The 21,738-nt window shown below is 46.1% G+C and overlaps 7 protein-coding genes and 1 non-coding gene across 8 annotated transcripts; 3 read left to right on the forward strand and 5 right to left on the reverse strand.

Annotated features, from left to right (window-relative positions):
• Nucleotides 1-1,517: 1,517 nt before the first annotated feature.
• On the forward strand, nucleotides 1,518-2,228 carry BJ212DRAFT_1301644 (uncharacterized protein; the record flags this gene model as incomplete). Its single annotated transcript, XM_041333155.1, has 5 exons — nucleotides 1,518-1,652; nucleotides 1,713-1,820; nucleotides 1,878-1,954; nucleotides 2,021-2,084; nucleotides 2,142-2,228. 5 exons carry the CDS (start codon nucleotides 1,518-1,520, stop codon nucleotides 2,226-2,228), a joined length of 471 nt encoding a protein of 156 aa, XP_041190393.1.
• A 236-nt stretch (nucleotides 2,229-2,464) lies between these two features.
• On the reverse strand, nucleotides 2,465-3,312 carry BJ212DRAFT_1371461 (uncharacterized protein). Its single transcript, XM_041336293.1, has 4 exons — nucleotides 2,974-3,312; nucleotides 2,785-2,913; nucleotides 2,683-2,733; nucleotides 2,465-2,632 (listed from the first exon to the last, which is right to left on the reverse strand). The coding sequence occupies exons 1-2, from the start codon at nucleotides 3,300-3,302 to the stop codon at nucleotides 2,892-2,894; spliced, it is 351 nt and encodes a 116-aa protein (XP_041190394.1). The 5' UTR covers nucleotides 3,303-3,312; the 3' UTR covers nucleotides 2,465-2,632; nucleotides 2,683-2,733; nucleotides 2,785-2,891.
• A 334-nt stretch (nucleotides 3,313-3,646) lies between these two features.
• BJ212DRAFT_t92 lies at nucleotides 3,647-3,728 on the reverse strand. The gene has a single exon. It is a non-coding gene; the product is annotated as a tRNA-Pro (tRNA).
• Nucleotides 3,729-5,327: 1,599 nt separating this feature from the next.
• Nucleotides 5,328-8,733, forward strand: BJ212DRAFT_471888 (pre-mRNA splicing factor component-domain-containing protein). Its single transcript, XM_041343284.1, has 8 exons — nucleotides 5,328-5,609; nucleotides 5,670-5,680; nucleotides 5,739-5,794; nucleotides 5,848-5,950; nucleotides 6,004-6,283; nucleotides 6,333-6,480; nucleotides 6,535-7,031; nucleotides 7,083-8,733. Exons 1-8 carry the CDS (start codon nucleotides 5,585-5,587, stop codon nucleotides 8,474-8,476), a joined length of 2,514 nt encoding a protein of 837 aa, XP_041190395.1. The 5' UTR covers nucleotides 5,328-5,584; the 3' UTR covers nucleotides 8,477-8,733.
• Nucleotides 8,734-9,131: 398 nt separating this feature from the next.
• BJ212DRAFT_1276979 (UV-endonuclease UvdE-domain-containing protein) lies at nucleotides 9,132-10,674 on the forward strand (the record flags this gene model as incomplete). The annotated part of the gene is made up of 7 exons (XM_041331321.1): nucleotides 9,132-9,432; nucleotides 9,479-9,554; nucleotides 9,601-9,700; nucleotides 9,754-9,773; nucleotides 9,825-10,188; nucleotides 10,247-10,514; nucleotides 10,565-10,674. 7 exons carry the CDS (start codon nucleotides 9,132-9,134, stop codon nucleotides 10,672-10,674), a joined length of 1,239 nt encoding a protein of 412 aa, XP_041190396.1.
• A 2,373-nt stretch (nucleotides 10,675-13,047) lies between these two features.
• On the reverse strand, nucleotides 13,048-14,265 carry BJ212DRAFT_1230112 (uncharacterized protein; the record flags this gene model as incomplete). The annotated part of the gene is made up of 2 exons (XM_041329486.1): nucleotides 13,048-13,209; nucleotides 14,179-14,265. Coding segments are annotated over 2 exons (249 nt in total), but the record flags the coding sequence as incomplete, so codon positions are not given.
• Nucleotides 14,266-17,141: 2,876 nt separating this feature from the next.
• BJ212DRAFT_1301647 (uncharacterized protein) lies at nucleotides 17,142-18,173 on the reverse strand (the record flags this gene model as incomplete). The annotated part of the gene is made up of 2 exons (XM_041333156.1): nucleotides 17,142-17,686; nucleotides 17,741-18,173. The coding sequence occupies 2 exons, from the start codon at nucleotides 18,171-18,173 to the stop codon at nucleotides 17,142-17,144; spliced, it is 978 nt and encodes a 325-aa protein (XP_041190398.1).
• An 866-nt stretch (nucleotides 18,174-19,039) lies between these two features.
• Nucleotides 19,040-21,229, reverse strand: BJ212DRAFT_472178 (uncharacterized protein). Its single transcript, XM_041343286.1, has 15 exons — nucleotides 20,883-21,229; nucleotides 20,655-20,826; nucleotides 20,583-20,596; nucleotides 20,380-20,530; nucleotides 20,065-20,324; nucleotides 19,971-20,011; nucleotides 19,892-19,910; nucleotides 19,814-19,841; nucleotides 19,728-19,752; nucleotides 19,645-19,680; nucleotides 19,568-19,592; nucleotides 19,440-19,509; nucleotides 19,309-19,388; nucleotides 19,145-19,249; nucleotides 19,040-19,093 (listed from the first exon to the last, which is right to left on the reverse strand). Exons 2-14 carry the CDS (start codon nucleotides 20,814-20,816, stop codon nucleotides 19,246-19,248), a joined length of 915 nt encoding a protein of 304 aa, XP_041190399.1. The 5' UTR covers nucleotides 20,817-20,826; nucleotides 20,883-21,229; the 3' UTR covers nucleotides 19,040-19,093; nucleotides 19,145-19,245.
• Nucleotides 21,230-21,738: the final 509 nt, after the last annotated feature.

Raw genomic sequence — 21,738 nt, forward strand, 5'->3', positions numbered from 1 at the left:
AGATTTAACTGACGGAAAGGTAGCCAAATCAAGGGTCTGCATTTACGAGAGGATGGCCATAATGAGGTGAATTGGCCCATCTGGTTTTGAATTCAAGAAATAAGCTTAGAGTAGTTACGCAGGAGACTCGTTACCAAATATTCTGCTACGTGCGTTTTTTGAGATGGTGTGATTTCTGCCATAGGCAGACTGGTCGATCTCGGCAACCCCCCTAAAAACCGACCTGGCAGGGGAAGCGCGGAGTTTTAAAACTTTATGCAATTTCGTCCCAACCAAAACGAATAATTCGTGCATTCAAGTCTAAACAATTCACGACCTCGATCTCGATCTTGTGTGGTACGAAAAGTCTCATTTGACTAAAGAGCTCGAAGCACATCGATAATTCGCAGTGCTTGAAACTTCTTCAACTTCTATCGCCCTATATCTACCTCTTTTCAGCTGTCAATTCTCACTCAGACGTTAAGTACCTAGGACGTTGTGGCATACCAAGAAACTCGTGACATCGCAATTCAAACAATGCCGATGACGATCCTGTTTGATTTTGGGCAAACTGGTGTTCAAAACATGCCTAAACAGCCTTTCAAACTCCGTGATTATGTTGTAGCCCATGATCAAGATCTACAACCGGATTGCGTGACTACTTTAGATTTATTTCTTGGATTCGAAACTGGATGTAATATTAACTCTCATGAATGTGGATCATTTGGCCTCGATTTTGTCACCACAGTGTCGGTTAAACATTCACATGGGAGACGGTCTAGAGCCCAAGTTACAAGGTTTAGCAGTTACTAGGGACGCTCACACCTGGGAGTTTACGGTTTATGCTTATCCGTGCCTATGCTTACAATCCCTAATACTATCCAATCTGTAGGTGGGAGTGTCCCTACCATTTAACAGCCATTTGCAAAATGCTAGGCCAAAAGCAACACGGGACCGTCGGGATTGTTTGAATTGTGATGTTCAATCAGATACCACGAATTTCTGGGTATGTCATAACGTCCTAGTAGCTTAGGTACTTCAGAACGCTAGGCCAATCGTCAAAATAAAACAGGACCGTCGGCGTTGTTTAAATCGCGATGCCCGATCAGATACCACGAGTTTCTGAGTATGTAACGTCCTAGGCACTTAATGTCATAATCGTGAGTTCAAACGTTCAATGTTCAAGCTGAAAGTGCGTGATTCGACTTCTTGCCGACTCATGTTTTATTTTTTGGGACTGGCTTATCGTTCTAGAATCCAGAGGGGGGGCTAGAACATAACGTTCTAAACGCTGCGGGAAGTCATCTATCGACAACGACATTTTGAATGGACCAGACCTTCGAACTCTGACTTGCGTACTTCTACCCCTGACCCCTACCGCTTCCCCGCGGTAGACCAGGGTGGATCCACCGTGAACTTCATTTCAATTGTCGAAAACAGCCAGAGATGCTCGGTATAAAAGCACAGCGTTCTCTGACCTTTCCTTCATCAGTTCCTCGTCTCATTGTCAAATCATCCCACTTGCTACATCTCATACAATGCCTTTTCCGAGCGACGGAGTGTATACCATCAGAAACGTCGGCAGAGGCCTCATGCTCGATCTGAGGGGCAACAGCACCGCCGAAGGCAACCAGATCCAAGGCTACGCCAACAATGGCACCGTGGCTCAACAGGTATCTATACGCGTTCTCATCCACTCTGTGATCGGCTCTCACATACATCGCGCATCCTAGTGGGTGATCAAGAGACAGAACCCGCCAGGGTCTGCCAACAAGACCATCAGTATTCAGTCCAACAATGACGGCAACAATGGCAATGGATTCTTCGCTACTGCGAGCGAGGTATGTTGGATTGGCATTCACTTTCATTTTCTTTCTCGTTGACGCGGACGCGGGCAGGATTCGGATGAACTGGTCGTTTACACGAGGCAGGCGTTTGTCGTCGATCTTGTTGGACGCCCGGACGATTATTATAGGTGAGAACCCGACGCGGTGCTCAGCGACCTTTCGCTTTGTTTTGATCTAATGACTCGGATGTACAGCATTCGCTACACTCTTGGGAACGAGAACCTGATGCTATCCATTCCGGGCTCAAAGCACACTGAAGTAAGTTGGTGGATCTTTTTTCTTTTTTCAAAGCCTGTTGCTCATAACGTTCGCCAGGTGAAACTCGAGAATTACGACATAGAAAGTACCCGCCAGCAGTGGCAATTTGTCCGGGTGTCTGATCTCCAGCCGCTGATCGGTTAGTTGTCGCTACTAGGCACCACCTTGCCTGCAAGGGGTGTTCGAAAGTGTTGCCAAATAGTACATAGATGTACTGCGTTTTGTTGTGTCCGCTCCCGTTGTATTGAATATCATTGCTTTGGTTCGATCTTGGGGAAATGAGTGGGTAGCAGCGCCGCCTCTTTCGCTCCATCCTACTCGTTTCAAACAACGGGGATCACTACTGGCGTCACTCCATTCCCCCCTGTGTCGGCGCAAGAGCACGGCACCGAGTCTCAATTAGTATTAAACCAAAATGAGCGTTGAAATCATCATCACGGCACCTTCTTTGAATGTAGGCTGTTCATCAGGAAAGTTGTCACATTCCTGGCAGCTATTGCATCGATTCTAAGCACAGCCGGTCATTGAGGGGCCAAAAGCTTGCTGCTCTGTAAGAAACTTCAATGTAAGAATCACTCTAACTGGTTTCACTGCATACATATGCAACTGCAATTCATTGTATTGTCTACAAAAACTCCCCTTCGGTCAGCTGCAGGAAAATTGTGAATATGATACAGAAACCGCCGTCACAGCGACATACCACAACACTGACCCTACACACTGGCAGAACCACCAGCAGTCTGGACAGATAGAGAGCAAAATACGTGCAGCAATCCCGTTCGGGCGGCAGTACACGATGGGTATAAGCTATTGCATGGTGATATTATTACTATGTTCGCGCAATTAGAATTGGTCGCTTCGGAGCGGTAATGCTACACGCGTTGCTCACCAGGTCTTTTGCTCTCCGCAGGTCATCGATTTCGTGAAGGCCAGAAAGAGACCAAAAACAACGCTGCCGTTCTTATCTGAAGCCTCAAGTGTCGATAATGTACTCAGGGAGTCCTTACGGTGGACCTCCCGGGTAGGCTGCGCTGCGATTGCAAGGCTGGACATGCGATCAGATAAACGTGGTGCAGGCTCAGTTGACGTTCGATAAAACTTTGACAATTTGCCCAATACCAACTGATGCACATACAGGACAGCAAAATAGCATGTGACACGGTGAGGAAAGAAACAAGAGATAGAACAAAGCAACACAGCATGACGCAGAACATTCATCGAAAGTTTAGATGATGGGAGTCCATGTAGTCAACAACTTGCTGCAATTCTTCTTTTTCGGTACATACTGACGCCAGGGGCTGAGCGCTGCGGAACTTCGGTCTCGAAGGTGATTATCGTAGCGCGATTATTTGAATAGCTTCTAGACATTTGCATAATTTGATGTTCACCTTCCTTGCTGCATCTTTAAAGCATTCGACCAGAGCCCGTATAGTACCATCTCCATCATCGTGACCTTTAAAAAATTTAAGCCACCAGACCTACGTACATACTTGAAATAATTTTTAAAGTCTCCAGGCTTGCAATATTGATATGTTGAGAACTGAGCAAAAGAAAAAACAGACGGGCCTTGCTGGGAATCGAACCCAGGCCACTTGCAATTGTGAATCACCCAAAGCAAGTATCGTACCTCTAGACTACAAGGCCTTGGGATAGGTCCACGTTCGTATACTCTTGACGTCGTAGGCTCGTTCATTCAACGTGGCGGTCGATGCTAGGTGCTGTCTCGATTCACGATGCCGTGTGTTGGGTGTCCGAGTCATCAGCGAGGTTCTTCCTAGCTTGTCCTTACCACTGGTCAAACAGTGTACAGTGAAGAGACCCATTGAACCTTCCTTCAACGCGGAAACTCGTCGGGTGCTTGCAGGCATCGATTTCGATGGTTCAGACTTCTATATCATCCAAACCCTCCACATGCAGCCTCCTGATATTTCAATTGAGGAAGAACGTAATCCTGATTATGACTCCAAACACCTTTGTCCTTTGAAGCTGGAAGATGTGATTCGTGAGACCTAGGGTATGGTGGAAATTCAACAGTGTACCTTGCCAAGGATGTTTATCGGTATGTGCCAGTCGTCCTCAAGCAAGGGGCTCTCACATTGTATTGTTCCCAGACGACTTAGACAATCTACTCGCTACTTAACGCTGAAAGTCTGCACCAATAAACATGCCCATGGCGTATCTGCTTCACATTGACTGCAGATGTCGAGCCCATCGCAAAAATGAACTTGGGCTGTATTTGCGTGAACCGCTGTCGATTCGTCTAAGGCTTGAAAGGCCCGCACGGGAACCATAAATGCCTCATCTACAAACCCATGCGGGAATCTGTCTAGTTGCTTCAACGTCGTCTTATTATTCTAAACGATATCCATCCGATCTTCTCAGGTGGACGCTCATGTATCTTTTGTCTGGCTTAGACTATTCTGAGTATCCGTCATCTGCACCTGGAAGTCTAATGATACGACATCGATTGTGAGTATCCCTTGCTCGATTCGAAAGATATCACACGCGGCAACATACTGGTTGGGCCCGAGTTTGTTTGTGCCTAGCTTGATCACTCAAGTCTATCGCAGATGGTCGTCAGCGATGAAGCAGAGAGCTTTCAACCCAGGAGGTCCTCGTCGACCGTACCGTATATCTTCAGGGATGTTTCGTACTCTCTTGCACACTTTACACGGCCCGATGGATACCATGCCCCAGAAGTCACACCTGGTGCGCCTTGGACATACAGCACAGATATTTGGAATCTGGGTTTTATGGTAAGCTTGGGAACCGGCTGTATGGAACTGATGTCGCAGCATCACGGATATATGTAGAACATGAAGACCAATGCGATGGATTCGATCCGGAACACCAAGAATACACAAAAGCTGCACATCGTACTCAGCTCATTATTATCCACCCAAGGTGCTTTTCAGAATCCTATTTTTTGAATCTGACGGTAAGTCGTACGAAATATGTTGCCACGTACAGGCCACCTGCTAACAGTGCGCCAGAATCATTCAAGCACCCAAATCTCATCACACGAGGCGTTACCTTGGCGGATTCTATGGAGACACTGGAAGGTGAAGGTAGGAAGCTGTTACTTGAGCTGAAATGCTGCAGTTGCCCCCAGAGAAGAGGAGTATAGCAAAGGTGTTGCTCGAAGACTCTTGGTCTGGATGGTTCGTTTGATTGTCATGTACCTTCAATTCAGGTTGGAACTTGGAAGGTGTCGTCGTGCCTGTGATAGTTTAGTCTTTCCCACAATATTTGTATCTATTCAGTTTAAAGGTCATAGGAAGCATGCATGACGTGGTTTGAATTTTCCCACTGCTCATCGCCTGACCCGCTTTGCTGTTATCGTCTGACGCAGTGCCTAGGCCTCCCAAGTCTCAACGCTTGATTTTTGCCTCCCGAGTTGTGAAGCTTACTAAGCTACTGCAAAAGGAATCACACTACCGATTGTTAATTCCTGAGTAAACAGTGAACACTTGTACAGAAGTACCCGTCCACCACCAGCCATGGTTCGAATTATCATCAAAGGAGGCAAGTAACTCTATCCAGCCTTTTTGACGCATGTTAATTGTAACCTTGTAAATTAACTAGGTGTTTGGAAGGTACATTACAACTTCAGTTCGAGTATCGCCGGAATCCGAATCTGACACACTCATCCAGAACACGGAGGACGAAGTTCTCAAGGCTGCGATAGCCAAGTACGGGAAGAATCAATGGTGAGTTGTCTATTCATTGTGAGCTGCCCCGCTCTGGTACTGAACATTACTAGGGCGCGTATATCGTCGTTGCTGGTCCGGAAGACACCCAAACAATGTAAAGCGCGGTGGTACGAGTGGCTAGATCCGTCTATCAAGAAGACGGAATGGTCAAAGGTGTGTATCGCAGCCCCCTGTTTTGGTGCTAAAATCTGTAATGTACTACCCAGACCGAGGATGAAAAGTTGATGCATCTCGCAAAAATCATGCCTACACAATGGCGGACAATAGCTCCCGCAGTGGGCCGTACGGCTACGCAATGTCTTGAGCGATATCAGAAGTTGTTGGATGAGGCTGAGGCGAAGGAGAACGAGGAGTTGGGGCTGACGGGACCAGCGGGAGAGTCGGCGCCGAGTGCAGACGACATCAGGCGCCTGCGACCAGGAGAGATTGACCCTGACCCTGAAACTAAGCCTGCGCGTCCTGATCCTATTGACATGGACGAGGATGGTGCGTTTTCTTCTGCTCGGGAGTGAGTTTTTGCTGATTCTACATATAGAGAAGGAAATGTTGTCCGAAGCCCGTGCTCGTCTCGCAAATACACAGGGCAAGAAAGCTAAACGGAAGGCTCGTGAACGTCAGCTCGAAGAAGCAAGACGACTTGCAGTTTTACAGAAAAAGCGTGAGCTGAAGGCTGCTGGAATCATGTGCGTCGATCTATTTACTTTGCGCTATGGCCCTCCTCATGTAATATGTTTTAGTATGCGACATAAAACGAAAAATAAGGGTATGGACTACAATGCTGACATTCCCTTTGAAAAGAAGCCAGCGGCAGGCTTTTACGACACGTCAGAAGAACAGGCACGCATTACCTCTGCTCCAGTCGGCCAATCTCTTCGCCGTCTGGAAAACAAACGCAAACCTGATGAAGAAGAAGCTGAGCGAAGGAAGCGCCAACGTCGCGGAGCAGAGGCTAAGGGCGAGAACGATGGTCACCAAACAAAATTTATCGCTGCTCGTGATGCACAGATACAGAAGTTGAAAGAGGCGGAGAGCATCGGTCGGCGACGGAAGCTTGTGTTACCGAACGCTCAGGTTGGGGAGGCGGAGCTAGAAGACATCGTCAAGATCGGGCAGACAGGGGAGAATGCCAAGGCATTGGTTGGTGGTGGAAGCGTGGCAACTGCAAAACTCTTGAGTGACTACGAGGGACTAGAGGCCGCAAAGATGGCACGAACACCTCGTACTGCACCCCAACGTGAGTATTCTTTAGTACTCACTTCATCGCGGCAACTGAACTATATCATAGAGGATAATGTTATGTTGGAAGCACGCAATTTACGGAACATGACCATGGCACAGACACCTTTGTTGGGAGATGAGAACACCCCCCTTCATGTTGGGCCAGGGGGAGGAACTGGTTTCGAAAGCGCAACTCCGCGGCATCAAGTTGCTTTTACCCCAAATCCTCTCGCAACTCCTATGCATGGCGGTCCAGGTGATGTTTCTGCAACGCCGCGAGATGGTGCATCGTGGGGCGCAACCCCACTGCGGACGCCTATGCGTGATACCCTCAGCATCAATCCCGCTACGGGCATGCCAGTTGGTGAGACACCACGTGATCTCCGGCTGCGTGCCGACTCTGCCAAGCGTGCTTTGAAGGCCGGATTCATGAGTCTTCCCAAGCCTGAAAACAATTTCGAACTTTTGGTTCCCGAAGATGAAGATGAAGATGATGGCACCACGGGTCTGATGTCAGAGGAGGATGCCGCTGAACGGGATGCACGCTTGAAACGGATGCGCGAGGAGGAGGAGAGAAAAGCTTTGGCAAGACGAACGCAGGTTGTTGCCCGTGGTCTGCCTCGTCCTGCACGGGTCGACGTGGAGCAGCTGAAGGGGGACTTGAATGTTGGGGAAGAAGATGACGACATGGCGGAGGTCAGAAGACTACTCAATTCGGAGATTGCGGATCTCCTGTTGCACGACTCGATAGTGCATCCTCTCCCTGGCACGAATATTCCTGGTGGCACGCCATCAACCTATCAGATACCGCCAGATGATGACCTCGCTGCTGCTAAGGCCCAGATCCATCTTGAACTCGCCTCATCAATAGGCTTTCCCGATGCTAATGAAGCCCAGGTCAAGGAGGGACTGTCAACGCTGTCGAGCAGCGAAGAGATTGATGAGAGTGCGTCTTGGGCAAGTATCCGTCAGCAGCTTGCTTTCGATACCGCCTCGAGAACATGGGTAGAACCCAGCAGCCTATCCGCGGAAGCCAGGATAACCGGTTATAACACAGTGCTCCAGGAATGCCGTGGAGAGATGTCGAAAGAGGCCAGCAAAGCCAGCAAGGCCGAGAAGAAGCTCGACATTACCCTTGGTGGATATCAAGCACGTTCAAAAGTTCTTTCCAAACGTGTTACTGAAGCCTTTGATGAGCTCGTGCAAACGAAAGTGGACTATGAGAGCTTCGCTCGGCTCAGCATCAACGAGGCTGCAGCCGGACCACGGAGATTGGAGGCGCTAAGTGAGGAGGTAGACGCCCTATCACGGAGAGAGCGGCTGTTGCAGGAGCGGTACGCAGAGCTTGATCGCGAGCGTCGGGATGCAGAATCCAGGGTTGCTGTACTGGAGGAGAAAATCATGGCGGAGGCAGAGGCACTCAATGAAGCAGCTCTCGCTGAGATGGAAGCAAGCGGATGATTCATTCTCGAGTGTTTTTTATGCAACTATGTATCATTCTGCCTTTACACTAGTACTTATCCCATTTATCTTTTGAGAGTTATGAATACTCGCAGTTATTTCGTCGCTTCAATAAGTCAACTAGTCACGAAACGTCACGTCACCTGGCTTCAAGTGAGTCAGCAGTGTTCCCCTATGATCATGACGAGCACACAATTGAGACAGGGTTCCACATTAATGCACGCAAACTTTGCTCTCTCACCTGCAACAATAGTCGAAGGAAGTACTATCATTATTTATTTCCGCCTTAACACAGGGATTAAACTGAGCTTCACATATCCTGTCAAGCAAGATTCTGAACCGAACCACTAGCAGGGCCGGGTGTGCAGTCGTACTGGCTCTATTTACTCACTCTTCAAAAGCCATTGTTTCTCGGTTCAGGATAATCCGTGCTGCTTCTTCTCTACCATCGACATTCCGTCATCTCACACAAACTCTGGCATATTCATCCGTCCTCCCAGCTTATCTTGAGACCATGGAAGTAGCCGCTAGAGAGCTACAGCCTCGACGGACTCCTAGGCCCAGAGCTGAGAAGGTAACAAAGATGATGACATCTGCAACGAAACAGGGCGATGAATTGGACTCAAACCCCCTGGAGGAAGAGGAAGAGCACAAAATGAAGATTCCAAAATCTCGTCATAAGAGTGTCCTCCTAAACAACAAGAAAACGGAGCGTAAGAGAGACGTAAAAGCAGCGGCTTTCCCTGACTCTGATGAAGATTTTCCATTGCTCAAGGCAAAGAGACAGTTTAAGGGAACGGGAACAAAGAACCGAAAAGCTCCTCTGACAGATGATGATGCAGAGTCTTTTGATGACCAGCCCCCAAAGAAGAAACGTAAGCGTGCTCCTCAAGCAGAGCCTGTATATGTCATTCCAGAGGTTGAGAGAAAGGAGACCACGTTTCATGGGCGTCTAGGTAGGTGAATTGGCTTATAAGATTGGATACTTCTCATATTTTCCAGGGTATGCTTGCTTGAACACCATTTTACGCAACAAGAAACCTGCAGATAAGGCGGTATTCTGCTCGCGGACCTGTCGGTAAGCGTATGTAATCTGTTCTTTAGTATTTACTTAAACACACCAGCATTGATACCATCAAAAAGAACGGCATAGAGTGGGTGAAGGACCTTGGTCGACGAAATGTCGAGGATATGCTCAAGATTATCGAGTGGAATGAAGAAAACGTATGCTCCAATGTCTTAACATGCCTGTAGCTACTCACTGCCCATACACTCAGAACATACGCTTTATGAGACTGTGCATCCATTCTTGTTACAGCAATGTAAAACACTGAATCCTTGTCCCCAGATCATCCGAAATGTTCCCATTTGCATCCCACGAGCTTTATGGATATTCCCTAGACTACTGTGCCCCAGTTCTAGCTGAGGTCGGCGCCCTGGCAAACAAATATGGTCACCGGCTCACGGCTCATCCGGGTCAATTTACTCAGTTGGGCTCTCCTAGGGATTCAGTGGTCAAAGCCAGCATCCGCGAGCTTGAGTACCATGCGCAGATGCTCAGCCTCATGGGTATTGGACCTGATGGCGTCATAATCATTCACGGAGGAGGAGTCTACGGTGACAAAGAGGCAGCGCTCGCCAGGATTCGCAAGACAGTCGAGGAAGACCTTCCCAAGGCGGTCAGGGATCGCTTAGTTTTAGAAAATGATGAGGTCAGCCTTACTTCATTGTGGATGATGCTTTATTCGCTAATCCCTTCTGTCCCCTCAGCTTTGTTACAATGCTGCAGATCTACTGCCGATATGCGAGAAGTTGGACATCCCACTTATTTTCGACCACCATCACGACACGCTCAATCCATCTCCTGATCTCACTCCCCGGGAGATTATTGCACGTACCAACATTATTTTCGCCAGGCGTGGCATCAAGCCTAAGCAGCACTTAAGCGAACCTCGTGAAGGCGCCGTCACCGTCATGGAACGCAGAGCGCATGCAGGTAGATGTCAGAGGCTACCAGAAGCCCTACCAGATGATATGGGTGTGTTAGAACACTTCTAACATGGAACTATGGAGTTTACGTTAGCACAGATTTGATGATCGAGGCAAAAGACAAGGAACAAGCAGTCCTTCATTTATATCGTCTATACAATTTACAGCCCGTTATTCATGGTGCGTGCCATGTGAAGTTCATCTTTTGATATCTTATGAAAATCACCCAGCATCACTTCGACCACCCGCTAACATTCAAACTAAAGAAACCAAGGGCCCCAAGTCTCACAGAAAGACCGGCTCCAACAAGGATTCTTTTGAAGGAGCACTCGCACTAGACGCCGATGCCAACCTTGATGCCCTTGAGTTGGGTGTTGGCACAGAAGAATGAACATGACTACCTACGAATCGTAATCTCGGGAGAATTCTGTCGAGTAATTTTCCCTGTTGCAGTTGAGCACACTGTAGTAGTGCCGAAGTGATGAACCAAGGACTCTGATAAGCGTGATGATGATGTGCTACTACAAGAACCGACTTGGTTGTCTACATGTCTGACTAAGCTCTGGAGATCTCCGCAGAGCTAGGTCTCTGGTTCATGCTTTGGGACCCCTAGTCCATGCACCCCCCTAAAAACAATCGGTGCCGCCCTCGACACCGCCTTCTATCTTCCATTCTCTGATCTTCTATCTTCTGTCTCTGCTTCTTCATCTTCATCTTCATCTTCTGATTCTTCTGTTGGTTCTTTGTCCTCGTCTTCTTCTTCTCTTCCATTGTCGTTTTCTTCTCTATTGTCTTTCTGTCTCTTTCCCTTCATTGCTTTCTTTCTCTCTGATTTTGCTCTCGTATTTCTCTTGTTCTTCTGCTAGCATTATTCCCGATCGTGGTGTGAATGCTCATAAGCACCTTGTGCTGAAATCTCCTTGGATGATTGCCCTGTTCAATGTTTCCAGTGTGTATGAGTTTACTGTGTGCGCTCATATTCTTCTTGGGACCGACCATCTTGGAATCAGCTTCTGTTCTGTTTTGAAGGTATAATCTAAATCGTTATGGTAGACTTGTACTAATTGACCAATTTTGAATATGGCTTCACCTGGGGTGTGCTGCAATACTTTCTTGTCAAACGCTGTTTTTCTTTTTATTGCATGTCTTATGATTTCATTGTAACCAACTAGCTGTTGTTGCTCTACATATGCTACTTGTGTGAGAGCATCTATGGTGCATAGACTCGATGTGCTGTCTTCTATGTTTGTTTTTGGAGTGTTGATGATGAGTCCTAAAAGAAGTTCCTTTGGAGAAAATTTCAGCGCTGGTAACAATCGATAATTAAGAACGTGAACTGTGTCGTCAATGTGCTTTGGCCAAGATTTCAGTAGCTTGTCCCAAGCTGCTTCCTCTTGTTGATCTTCTCCGAGTTCTGGTGCACAGAGTCTTTTTAGTACATGGAGTAATAACTTATTTGTTCCTTCTACTAGGCCATTGACCCACAGTGAATATGCTGCTACTGTGTGTAGTTTGCATTTTCTTGATTCACAAAACGCCCATACTGCATTGTTATTAAAGTGTCTTCCACCATCTGCCATAAATGTCTCCAATGGTGTGAATGTGTTGAAGATACCATTGAGACTGTCTATTGTCGTCTTCACGCTGCCTGCCACTTTATACTTGAATACCCATGTGTGTTGTGAGAAGGTGTCCAAGTATACTCCCAAGGTGCTGTAACCTCCTTTCCCTTTCGGCAGGCTGAGGTAATCACCTACTAGTAGTTTGAATGGATGTCTCCTAGTGATTGGTTCAAATAGTGAGTGTATATGCGTTGGACTGAAGTTTTTACACTTAGCGCAGTTCTTTATAGCTTCTAGGATTGATGCATCTAGTTTTGGGCTGCATATCTTATCCAAGAGTGCCATCTTGATGGCATCTCTACCCCAATGCCCTCCTTCCGTGTGAGTTTGTGTTGCTAATATTTTCGCTTCTTCCTTTGATATACATTCTACCTTTGCTCTTGCTCTCGTCGCTGTTCCTCCTCTTAGCTTACCATTTTCTATAATGTATTGTGATGCTCTATGTCTTGCTTTCTTCTTTCTTCTTATTTCCATGTTCTGATCTAAATTGGTTAGTGCTTCTACAACCTCTAGGAATATTGGTTCTTCAATGAATCTTGTGCGTAGTTCATCTGTTGTCGCTTCGATTGTTGTGATGTGCATGATGTTGTTGACTAATCCTGTTCTTGCTTCCCAGTCTTCATTTACGGTCCATTCACTTCTGTCTCCCATTATTGCCCTTGTGTTTTCTCATTTTCTGCTTAACCCATCAGCTACTACGTTTAACTTACCAGGTATGTGTCTGATGTCCATGATGTGGTATGCCAGGATTCCCTCTCTCCATCTTGCATGCACTATGTTCAAGTTTGGATTGAGTAGTGTGTCTCTCATTGCACTACAGTCTGTCTTGATTTTGATCGGGAAGCCCCAGACAATGCCTGAAAATTTATCTAATCCGAATTTCAGTGTGGCAAATTCTAATAAGTAAGATTTGTACTTCCTTTCTGTGCTCGATGTCCTCTTTGATGCAAATCCTATTGGATGTAGACGTTCTACCCACTTTCCTGCTGGTGTTTGAGTTTTGATTCTCTGCAACAGGACTGCCACAAAGCCTTCTGCGCATCCGTCTGTCGTGATAACAAAATGTGATCCATCATACTTTGGTGCTTGTAACACTGGTGTGAAAGAGAAATAGTGACTAGGCTTGCTAGAAACTAGCACTACTTATCCAAATAGGTGTGAGTGTAGTATTCGACCCAAGAGGACTGCTAATAAAGCAACTCCCTACTAATATGCAAGGGGAGCAATAGTGCGAAGGACTAATAACCTATAGTGACCTAAGACCAAAAAGAAAAAAAAAACAATAAGTAGCGCTATAGTGATCAGCAACTAGCGACTAGCGGGTTTTGACAAGAGAAATGTGCATATAAGTGAGGGGCACTATGCAAGTTGTTTTATGTGATAGTGCTATGCGACGTCTGACTAGCAACAGCAAGAAGAAATCAAGGGGAGTGAAAATGAGGAGTAAGGTAAGACAGTGCAAGTGGAATGCCTGATAGTGACTAGATTATAGCTCAACTACCAATAGCGACCCCGACGCTGCAAAAGTCAAACTTTCTAAGAGGGAACTTTAGCAACGTGCACTTAAAACAAGTCAAGCAACATGCGATCAAAGAGTTTGGCAAGAGTGGAATCGATTGCACTAAAACTAGGATATAGCGACTAAAGTGATGCCTACACCAGTAAAGGTCCGGAGAAGGGAAGTACTGTACTGTATGTAGGACAGGTCATTTTATCATACTGCATAGGGGTTTGGGATTGCATAGGCGAGTATAGTAGCAACACTGGTGAGGGCATGATGTAGCGACAGGTAATAAAACATGCAGCACTGTGGGACATGAGGACACATGTAATAAGACCTGTGACTGATGAGTAGTGACATTTAAGGAAAAATAATGCACCAGTGGAGGTAGGTGGACATAGGCAGGACATGGGAGGATGGAATACCTAGGTGTCGGACTGAGTAGCGCGCTATGGGAGAAAAGTGGTTCCAAAGCGGATAGCTTGGGAGCTGAATAGTGCTGGTGACTAGCGCCTTACTCTTTTCCTCTGGACAAGGCAAAATATGCCTATGACACTCATACATGCCTAGCACTGGTATGATTGTCACACTGGTCTTGATGTGATGGCTGTTTTGAGGTCTAGGAAGGCATTAGTATGTTCTTGCTTCCACCAAGAACCTAATTGGAAGCTGCTCATGGCTCGTCTGTATGCAGCTTTTGACATTGTGTTGTCTGTTGGTACTTTAAGGAGCAGATTGCGCAGTGGGCCTTCGCATTTTGCATATGTGTTGATGAGCGTTCTATAGAATCCTGTGAGTCCTAAAAACAATGCTAAGTTCTGTGCATTCTGAGGTTGTTTCCAGTCTACTATGACCGTCAGCTTCGTTAAGTCTGGTTTGACTCCATCTTGTCCTATTGTCCCTCCTGCGAATTCTGTTTCCAACATACAAAATTTGGTCTTGCTTGGCGCTATTGAAAATTTACATTTGTGGAATCTTCGAAATAAAACTGTCAGCTTGTTGATCATTTCTCGAAACGTACTTGCCGTGCAACCGCCATCATCCATGAATAGTTCCATGAAGTGCATTACTAATAAGTTGTGAAGTCTTGCTGCTAATGCTTTGCAGAATGCTGTCGGCGCTCCCGTTATCCCCATTGGCATCCTTCAATACCAGAAATATCCTCGTCCTTCAATATAGAATGCTAGGTAGGGACGCCATTTTTCTGGTACCTCAATGGCATAATATCCTGCTGCGAAGTCAAATATTGATATATACTTGTGTCTACTTAACCTCTGTTGTTTTGCCAGAATGTCTCCTTGTGGCATTGGCACTACTTCTGTCACCTTGTTGAGCTGTGTGAAATTCTGGCATATGCGCCATTTCTTTGGGCCTTTATCTGTGGTTTCGTCAGCTATTGGAGCATCTACTTCTCATGGAGGTAATTTGAATGCTGGCGGTCTTCCTGCTGCTCGATGTTGATCGTTGACTCTCTGTTTCAGTTCGTCCCATGATAGACCACCCGCCTCATGTGCTCTCTGGGCAATGACTGTTGTTGCTGTGCATTGGATTAACTCTGGAGGTGCTCATTCTATACTTCCTGCTGTTAGCATCTCATTAGCTCATTCATTATAGAATTTTGATTGTTCTGGCGTCAATGGTCTTTGATGCATTCTAAGGTTGAATGCCATGTTCTCTGGGACATTCAGGTTTAGTTCCACACCTGGAATGGGCATTACTTCCTTTAACGTTAATGTGAAGCAGTCTGCATTGTCCGTTATGAATTGCTTTAATTCTTCTTGTTCATCCTTCAACAAGTCGGTTCCTATTGTTACTTGGTGCAGAATCTCCTTGACTCTTGCTGGCTTGAATGGGTCCATTTGTCACGTGTATATCAATGTGTTGCTCTCCATTGGCTGTAGTTCTGGTACCTCTCCCAGCAATTGCCCGTCTGTTTCTTCTTCTATTTCTTGGTCTATTAACACATTGACGTGTGCTGAATGTTCTGCAGGGTCGTCTATGTCAAATCTTTGTTGTGATGCAGTTCTGATGACTGATTTGACTTCCCTTGAGGGGAGCATCTCGCTCCCCACTGTGTTTTCTCGTTCTCGTCTTTTCTCTCTTTCTTCTTGTGTCCACTGCTTTCTCTTTGCTTCCTTCCATTTGGCATATTGTACTGTTGGTCTCCACTCTCCCATCACAATGTTCCTCAGGTCTTCGTACCTTTGTTCATCTGTCTTGGTTCTCGTGCATTGTTGTTTCTCGTCTAATGCCAAATTGATGCTATCTCTGCGCTGTATCATTCTCTGATCTGCTATTTGGTTGTCTAATGTTGTTGTTTTTTCTTCGTCTGAAATGGTGATTGTGTCCATTTTATAATCGTGAATTGCTGCAAATGCATGTAGAGTTGGTTTTCTGAGCAAGAAGCCCCAACTTTTTCCGCTGTCAAAGACTTCAAATGTGCTTTGTGTCTTTATTCCTTTGATTTTGATTATTCCTGTCCATTTTGCTATTGATTTGACAATGCTTCTGTCTGCCATTCATAGGTGTTTGTTTGATTGCATCAAGTTGTGTAGTTGATGCTTGACTTTTTGGAAGATTGATGCACACATTGCGCTAACCATAGCTCCATCATCAAATAACGCTCAAATCCTAACCACCTCTCCTTTGGGACCATCCAATTCTATCCTGTGTATGAATGGGACTGCTTCCCCATTCTCTAGCTGAGTTTTTGTGACTTGTTGATGTCCAATCAAGTATAGGTCACTGATTTCGATTGTGTTGTGGGGCTCACTACTACATGAGTTGTTTGTAGCTATGTGTTCTGCTGAGAGTTTGGGGCTATTGATCCTGTGTTTGTCCTCGCACCTTGCCTCTCCACATGCAAGGACCTTGACACCTGCTTGTTCTTTCCTAAGACTATGGGTCGATGTATTCTGCTGTCTTACACCAACCCATCCACTTTTCCCTGCTGCTCTGATACTTCTTCGATCCATGCTGACATTGTCTCATATCCATCATTCATGATGAGTGATATGGGGGTTGCTGAGAAATGGTTGAACATGCCTAGGACTTGACTCAAAACTGCTCTCCATGCTGCTTCTTTCCTCTCTAAGCGTGCTGCATCTCCTGGAGGGAGTATGCAACTGCAGCTGTTATGTCCATGCGTTCCGCACACGAAACATTCCCCTGAACATATGGTCACCATTCCTGGCTTCAGCAGGTAACCTGTTTTGTGTGTAACTCTTGTGTTCTCTCCCCACTTCATATTCCATTGTGTGATTTGCATTGTGTGGGCTGCGTTACCTGCAGGAGTGTCTGGATGGTGTGGAAAGGCCGCAATTAAGCATTTGATGCTTGCTTTCAGTTTGTCCATTACTACTACTGGCTGTTGTGGGGCTGTGATGTTGCTTGGCTGATGACTGTAGGTGGATTGCATGCTCTGACGATTTTGATTCGCAGGTGCTCTTGTGTATCTGTTATTGCTTGGAGGCATTATCAGCAATTTCATCATGTTGATTGACATCCAATTGAGTTGATTCTGAAGTGCGTCAATGGGGTTGGGTATCGGTGTTCATTGACAAATGCGTGTGAGGTCTGTTTTCAGGGCATTTAATTCTTGCGTTTGTTGATTGTGTTGTTCTTGTTTCTCTACTAATCTGCTCCCTTTAAGTTCTGTGACTGCCTTCATGAATTCTGTCCAATCTGTGTATTCTTCATCCTTAAGCAAGTCCTTGACTATGTCTGGCAATGTGCTGTGCACTTGCCAGATCATCAAGGTGCTCTGCGTGATTCCCATGCTTGTGGCCAGCTGTAATGTCTTCACAGCCCATGCTACATGCATCCAGCATTCGCAGTCATACAACGTCGTCTTCTTCCCGACCTCCGTGTGCTGTAACTTGTGATCTAACAACTCTTTCTCATATTCTGCTTTTGTCTTCTCTGCAATTTTAACTGGTGGCCAGCATGCTTCAAATGCTGTAACAAACAGGATCCACATGGCTCTATTCATGATTGGTAGCACTTGGAACCAAGCCTCTGCCTGTGAACTGGTGCCCAAATAATCTCCAAACACTTCTAGTTTGTCTCCATTCGCAGTTATGGACTGTTGTCTCATCGCTCAATTGAACGATTTCAAGAAGTCAGCTGGGTTTTCAGATGGCCGTCCATCACCATGAAATATTTGAGGAGTTTCCATGGGCATGATGACCTTTGGATGTGTGTTGAATGCGAGCTCAAAGAATTTGCCGAGTTCATAGTCTGGTGCTGCTGTGACTGATGAGAGTGGTTCTGTCTTTGAGTGACGAGGTCTGGGCTTGAATTCAGGCCAAGGTATCTCTAAATCTAGCTCCAGGACTTCTAGCTCCAGGACTTCTAGTTCTGGGAATGGGACATTATTGTCTCTCTCATCATCCTTGAGGCTGCTAAGTGATGACTCACTGGAGGGAGTTGTTGTGTTTTGTGAGGATGTGCCAGGTGCGTCTAGTTGGGAGGATGTGACTGCTGTCTCTGCTGTCCAGTCTTCCCAATTCATTTTTGACCACACATTGGTTACTGCTTTCCCTGCTGCTGTTCTAGGTCTTAGTAACTTTTCAGTATCTTGCATCAGGTGTTCACATAAAAAAAAATGGGATACACATAGCCTTTTTGTTATTGTTTCTATAATGATTTCTGGTTTTGGTTGTCTTTCGATGTAATAAGGTTGCTTGTTTCTGCAAATAGCTTGTTCGATGTTCTGGATCAAAGTTCTCTATTTTCTAATCCAATGGCTAAGCTGCGACTGCAAGCTGTGACTGCTAAACGCTAAAGCTAAGCTGGGTTTGTTCGAATCTGATCTGTTCACCACGATGTAGTAGTGCCGAAGTGATGAACCAAGGACTCTGATAAGCGTGATGATGATGTGCTACTACAAGAACCGACTTGGTTGTCTACATGTCTGACTAAGCTCTGGAGATCTCCGCAGAGCTAGGTCTCTGGTTCGTGCTTTGGGACCCCTAGTCCAACACCATCATCCACTGGCACGCTGTTGGTTTCCTATTATACAGTGTTGATGTTCAGAAATCGTGCAGTATGTTGGCATTAATATCTGTCAGCAGCCTGAGGAGAGTATCGCCTCCTAGTGCTATGTAGTGGTCCGCATCATTGCGTTAATGCACTATGTTACACAAAAATGTTGTTGCATACGCCGTCACAGTTTCTACATATTCAGTTTGAAAGACAGTCATCCACTGATCATCTGGGATTATTCTAAGGCCAGCTTGAGGGCCATGATGATGATTGTGTGGGGTTACCAATATACCCGAGCACAACTAAGTTAATCAGCTCTACAAATGTTCAAGAATTTCTAAATTCGCGCCCGCACTTTGATTCAAGTCACCATCGCTGTCAGGCAGGGCAAACACGACACGAGTTTTCTTCTTCTTCATCTTCTAAAGCCACCCTCGCATATAATGAACCGTTGCGGACTCAGAAATCTCCAATGGCAGCTTGGGACTGCATAGCATCAAACAAAACCTCACGGGACGCCTAGTACATTAGTACATTGGCATTCTGGAGTTGACATCGTTACTAACGGACCTTGACATATACATACAATTCATGCCTAATTCCAACCTATAAAACGTCAAGAACAAATCATCTCGTCTGCAATTTACCCCCAGATCAGCAACGAATTTCGTTTATCTGTTAAACACACGCTCGGATATGAACCTGCATTTCTTCCTGACCGATTGAGCGCTCACACTTGTGAATCTCGATCCTTGAAGTTCTCCGATGGGTCAGCTTGTGATTGCGTAGGCCCAGTGCTGAATGCAATCGTGTTCTGAAATAGAATTATAATTTACATACAGCTATTTAAATGCATGGTGCTCACCAAAGCAAAGGTATAGCTCTGGGTATCGCTTCTTGAGGCCCTGTCCCGAAGGAGCAACCGACGATTCAACCTGTATGACATCGGTAAGTTTCGTTGTCGGTTTATCATCTGTTCGTTTGGCAACTGACGAGGCTAACAAGGTGTTCCCTACGACTACACCATACGTTGGTCAATATATCTAATGAGGAGTATTCTGTATCATTACCATCAGGCCACAGTAACCATAACCCAATCCACGAAACTGCGTCATTTCAGCTGTGGTAGAAAGCGGGATATCAGCCCACTCACAGGACTGCTGTTTTAGGTTTGGAAACTTGGGAGACTGGTTAGAGAATGCTCCACTTAGGGGAAGATGTCGATGATGAAGTCCTCACCCACGTTGCCAATGTAAGGGCCAGCAAACTAACGAATTGTTCATGAGAAGTCTTGTAAGCCATAAAAGAGTCTAATACCTAGTGACTAGACCAGTTTCTATGTAGAGGCAATGTTAGGAGGTGGCAATCATCCGATGGAGTCGCTTCCTAATCTCACCGATTGTCCATTTAATCAACAGGTCGATCATCGTAACCGTGCTATGGCAGATGTAAGAAATAACAACTTGGGGTGAGATGATGAATATGCACACCCTCCAATCCCAGAGTCTCGTTCCTTCTTTAAGCTCCAGGCGATTCCAGCGGTGGTGATCAAGTCACAGGCTGCACGTGCGACGAAAGAGAGCTCAACCAGCAGCATTTGATTATTTCCAAAATCCACGAGGTCCGTCATGGAAATTGCCTTTGCTGTGACAACGAATGTGGAAATTTGTGCAATCAGGGAGAGCATTTGGCAAAGAATGGGCAAGAAAGCATTTCTAGTCAACCTCCAAAGTCGAAAGGCGTAAAATGACTAATATTACTCGTAAGCACTCAATAATGAATATATACATATGGAAACCACTTACCTGCACAATAAATACTGTCAAACCGCTCAACGGAACGGCGAGGTCTGCCGCTAGAGGAAGCACGGTGAGTTGAGATGGGTCACCATAGGTGCTGACAGTCATCGTCCACAACATCGATATTACACAAACAAAGTGGCCTAGCTGAATCAAGCTGCAGAGTCTGTGTTGGTATTCGGAGGAATCGAGTCAAACATGGGACGCACATGACTGCGGACACCTGACCGTATGGAGCGAACAATCAGACCAACAATGAAGTGTGTAGTTGATCGACTTACACTTGCTTTTAGGGCGAGGTGATCGCTCCTGAATCTTGCAAAATACAGGTAGGACTGGCAGGCAAGGCAGACGAATAATGCAGCGCTCAACAGCCCACAGACTTGGATCGGTCCGATGACCAGCCTTGGATTGAAATCGCTCGCTCGCTTGAAGCTATTCATCGTGCGTACACTAAGCTTTGCAAGGTTATAAAAAATAGTCTGACCATTCAGATGCATCTGGCTTACAAAAGCGTTGATTAGTTGTGGATACGAGGGACGGTCGAAGGTTGCGCCCGCCAGAGCTGAAGAAAGTACAGAAACGCAACTTCTTTGGCAGGATATATCAGTGCGAATGCGTGATATAGCACCTGCGTCGGAGGCAAATGCTAGCAATCAATATAAACAAAACATAGCTTTCGCTGCGCGGTGATAAAACTGATGGCCCGTACTTGATCGCAGTGCGATGCAAGATGGAAATTTATAGGTATGGAGTGCACATGACTGCAGATAATACCGGCGCCCACCTAGTCGTATTATTATAAGCAATAACATCAATCAACAATGCATTGTGCAATTGATCAACTCGGACTCACAATTGCTTTTAGGCCGAGGTGATCGCTCGTGAATCTTGCAAAATACGAATAGGGCAACCGCTCAAAAGCTCACCGACTTGGACCGTTCCACTTGGCCCGATGGCCGAGCCTTTCCGATTCATAGCAGCCCCATGACCGCCTGTGCCGTTCAGCTCTAGTAGTGATAGGTTCTGAAGTTTGCCCAGGACTAGTACGTGTTCGGAGTGATTGACGGGCTTTCACTGGAATGTAAAGATCGCATATCCTTTACGCACCACGCTTCAAAACAAAGGCGCTCGAACACGTGACTCGCGGATGTTACTCTTCGCATCAGATCTTCTCCATTTTCTTTCATTATCTTACTTTGTGCTCAGATTCCACGATTCCCTTGCTTTGACCGTTCACCATAGCTCCTTATTCTCATTCTGGCCTAGTTAATTACTCGAAAAACGTATATACAACCCATGTACACTCATACCTATAGAGAAATCCAGAGAAAATGTAGCAGAACAGCAGAATCTCATGCGCTG

The sequence above is a fragment of the Suillus subaureus genome (assembly GCF_016647635.1).
Source record: "Suillus subaureus strain MN1 chromosome Unknown BJ212scaffold_27, whole genome shotgun sequence".
Lineage (NCBI taxonomy): Eukaryota > Fungi > Basidiomycota > Agaricomycetes > Boletales > Suillaceae > Suillus > Suillus subaureus.

What these genes read in the sequence shown, in the direction of transcription:
- BJ212DRAFT_1371461 (XM_041336293.1), bottom strand. Translation starts at nt 3,302, where the DNA reads ATGAATGTTCTGCGTCATGCTGTGTTGCTTTGTTCTATCTCTTGTTTC. An exon ending in TGCGGAGAGCAAAAGACCTG is followed by an intron (nt 2,914 to 2,973) that starts GTGAGCAACGCG and finishes GCGCGAACATAG; the next exon opens with TAATAATATCACCATGCAAT.
- BJ212DRAFT_471888 (XM_041343284.1), top strand. Translation starts at nt 5,585, where the DNA reads ATGGTTCGAATTATCATCAAAGGAG. An exon ending in AGAAGACGGAATGGTCAAAG is followed by an intron (nt 5,951 to 6,003) that starts GTGTGTATCGCA and finishes TGTACTACCCAG; the next exon opens with ACCGAGGATGAAAAGTTGAT. An exon ending in CTGAAGGCTGCTGGAATCAT is followed by an intron (nt 6,481 to 6,534) that starts GTGCGTCGATCT and finishes AATATGTTTTAG; the next exon opens with TATGCGACATAAAACGAAAA.
- BJ212DRAFT_472178 (XM_041343286.1), bottom strand. Translation starts at nt 20,816, where the DNA reads ATGAATAGCTTCAAGCGAGCGAGCGATTTCAATCCAAGGCTGGTCATC. An exon ending in TGACAGTATTTATTGTGCAG is followed by an intron (nt 20,325 to 20,379) that starts GTAAGTGGTTTC and finishes GAGTAATATTAG; the next exon opens with TCATTTTACGCCTTTCGACT. An exon ending in CCCTTACATTGGCAACGTGG is followed by an intron (nt 19,753 to 19,813) that starts GTGAGGACTTCA and finishes CAGTCTCCCAAG; the next exon opens with TTTCCAAACCTAAAACAGCA.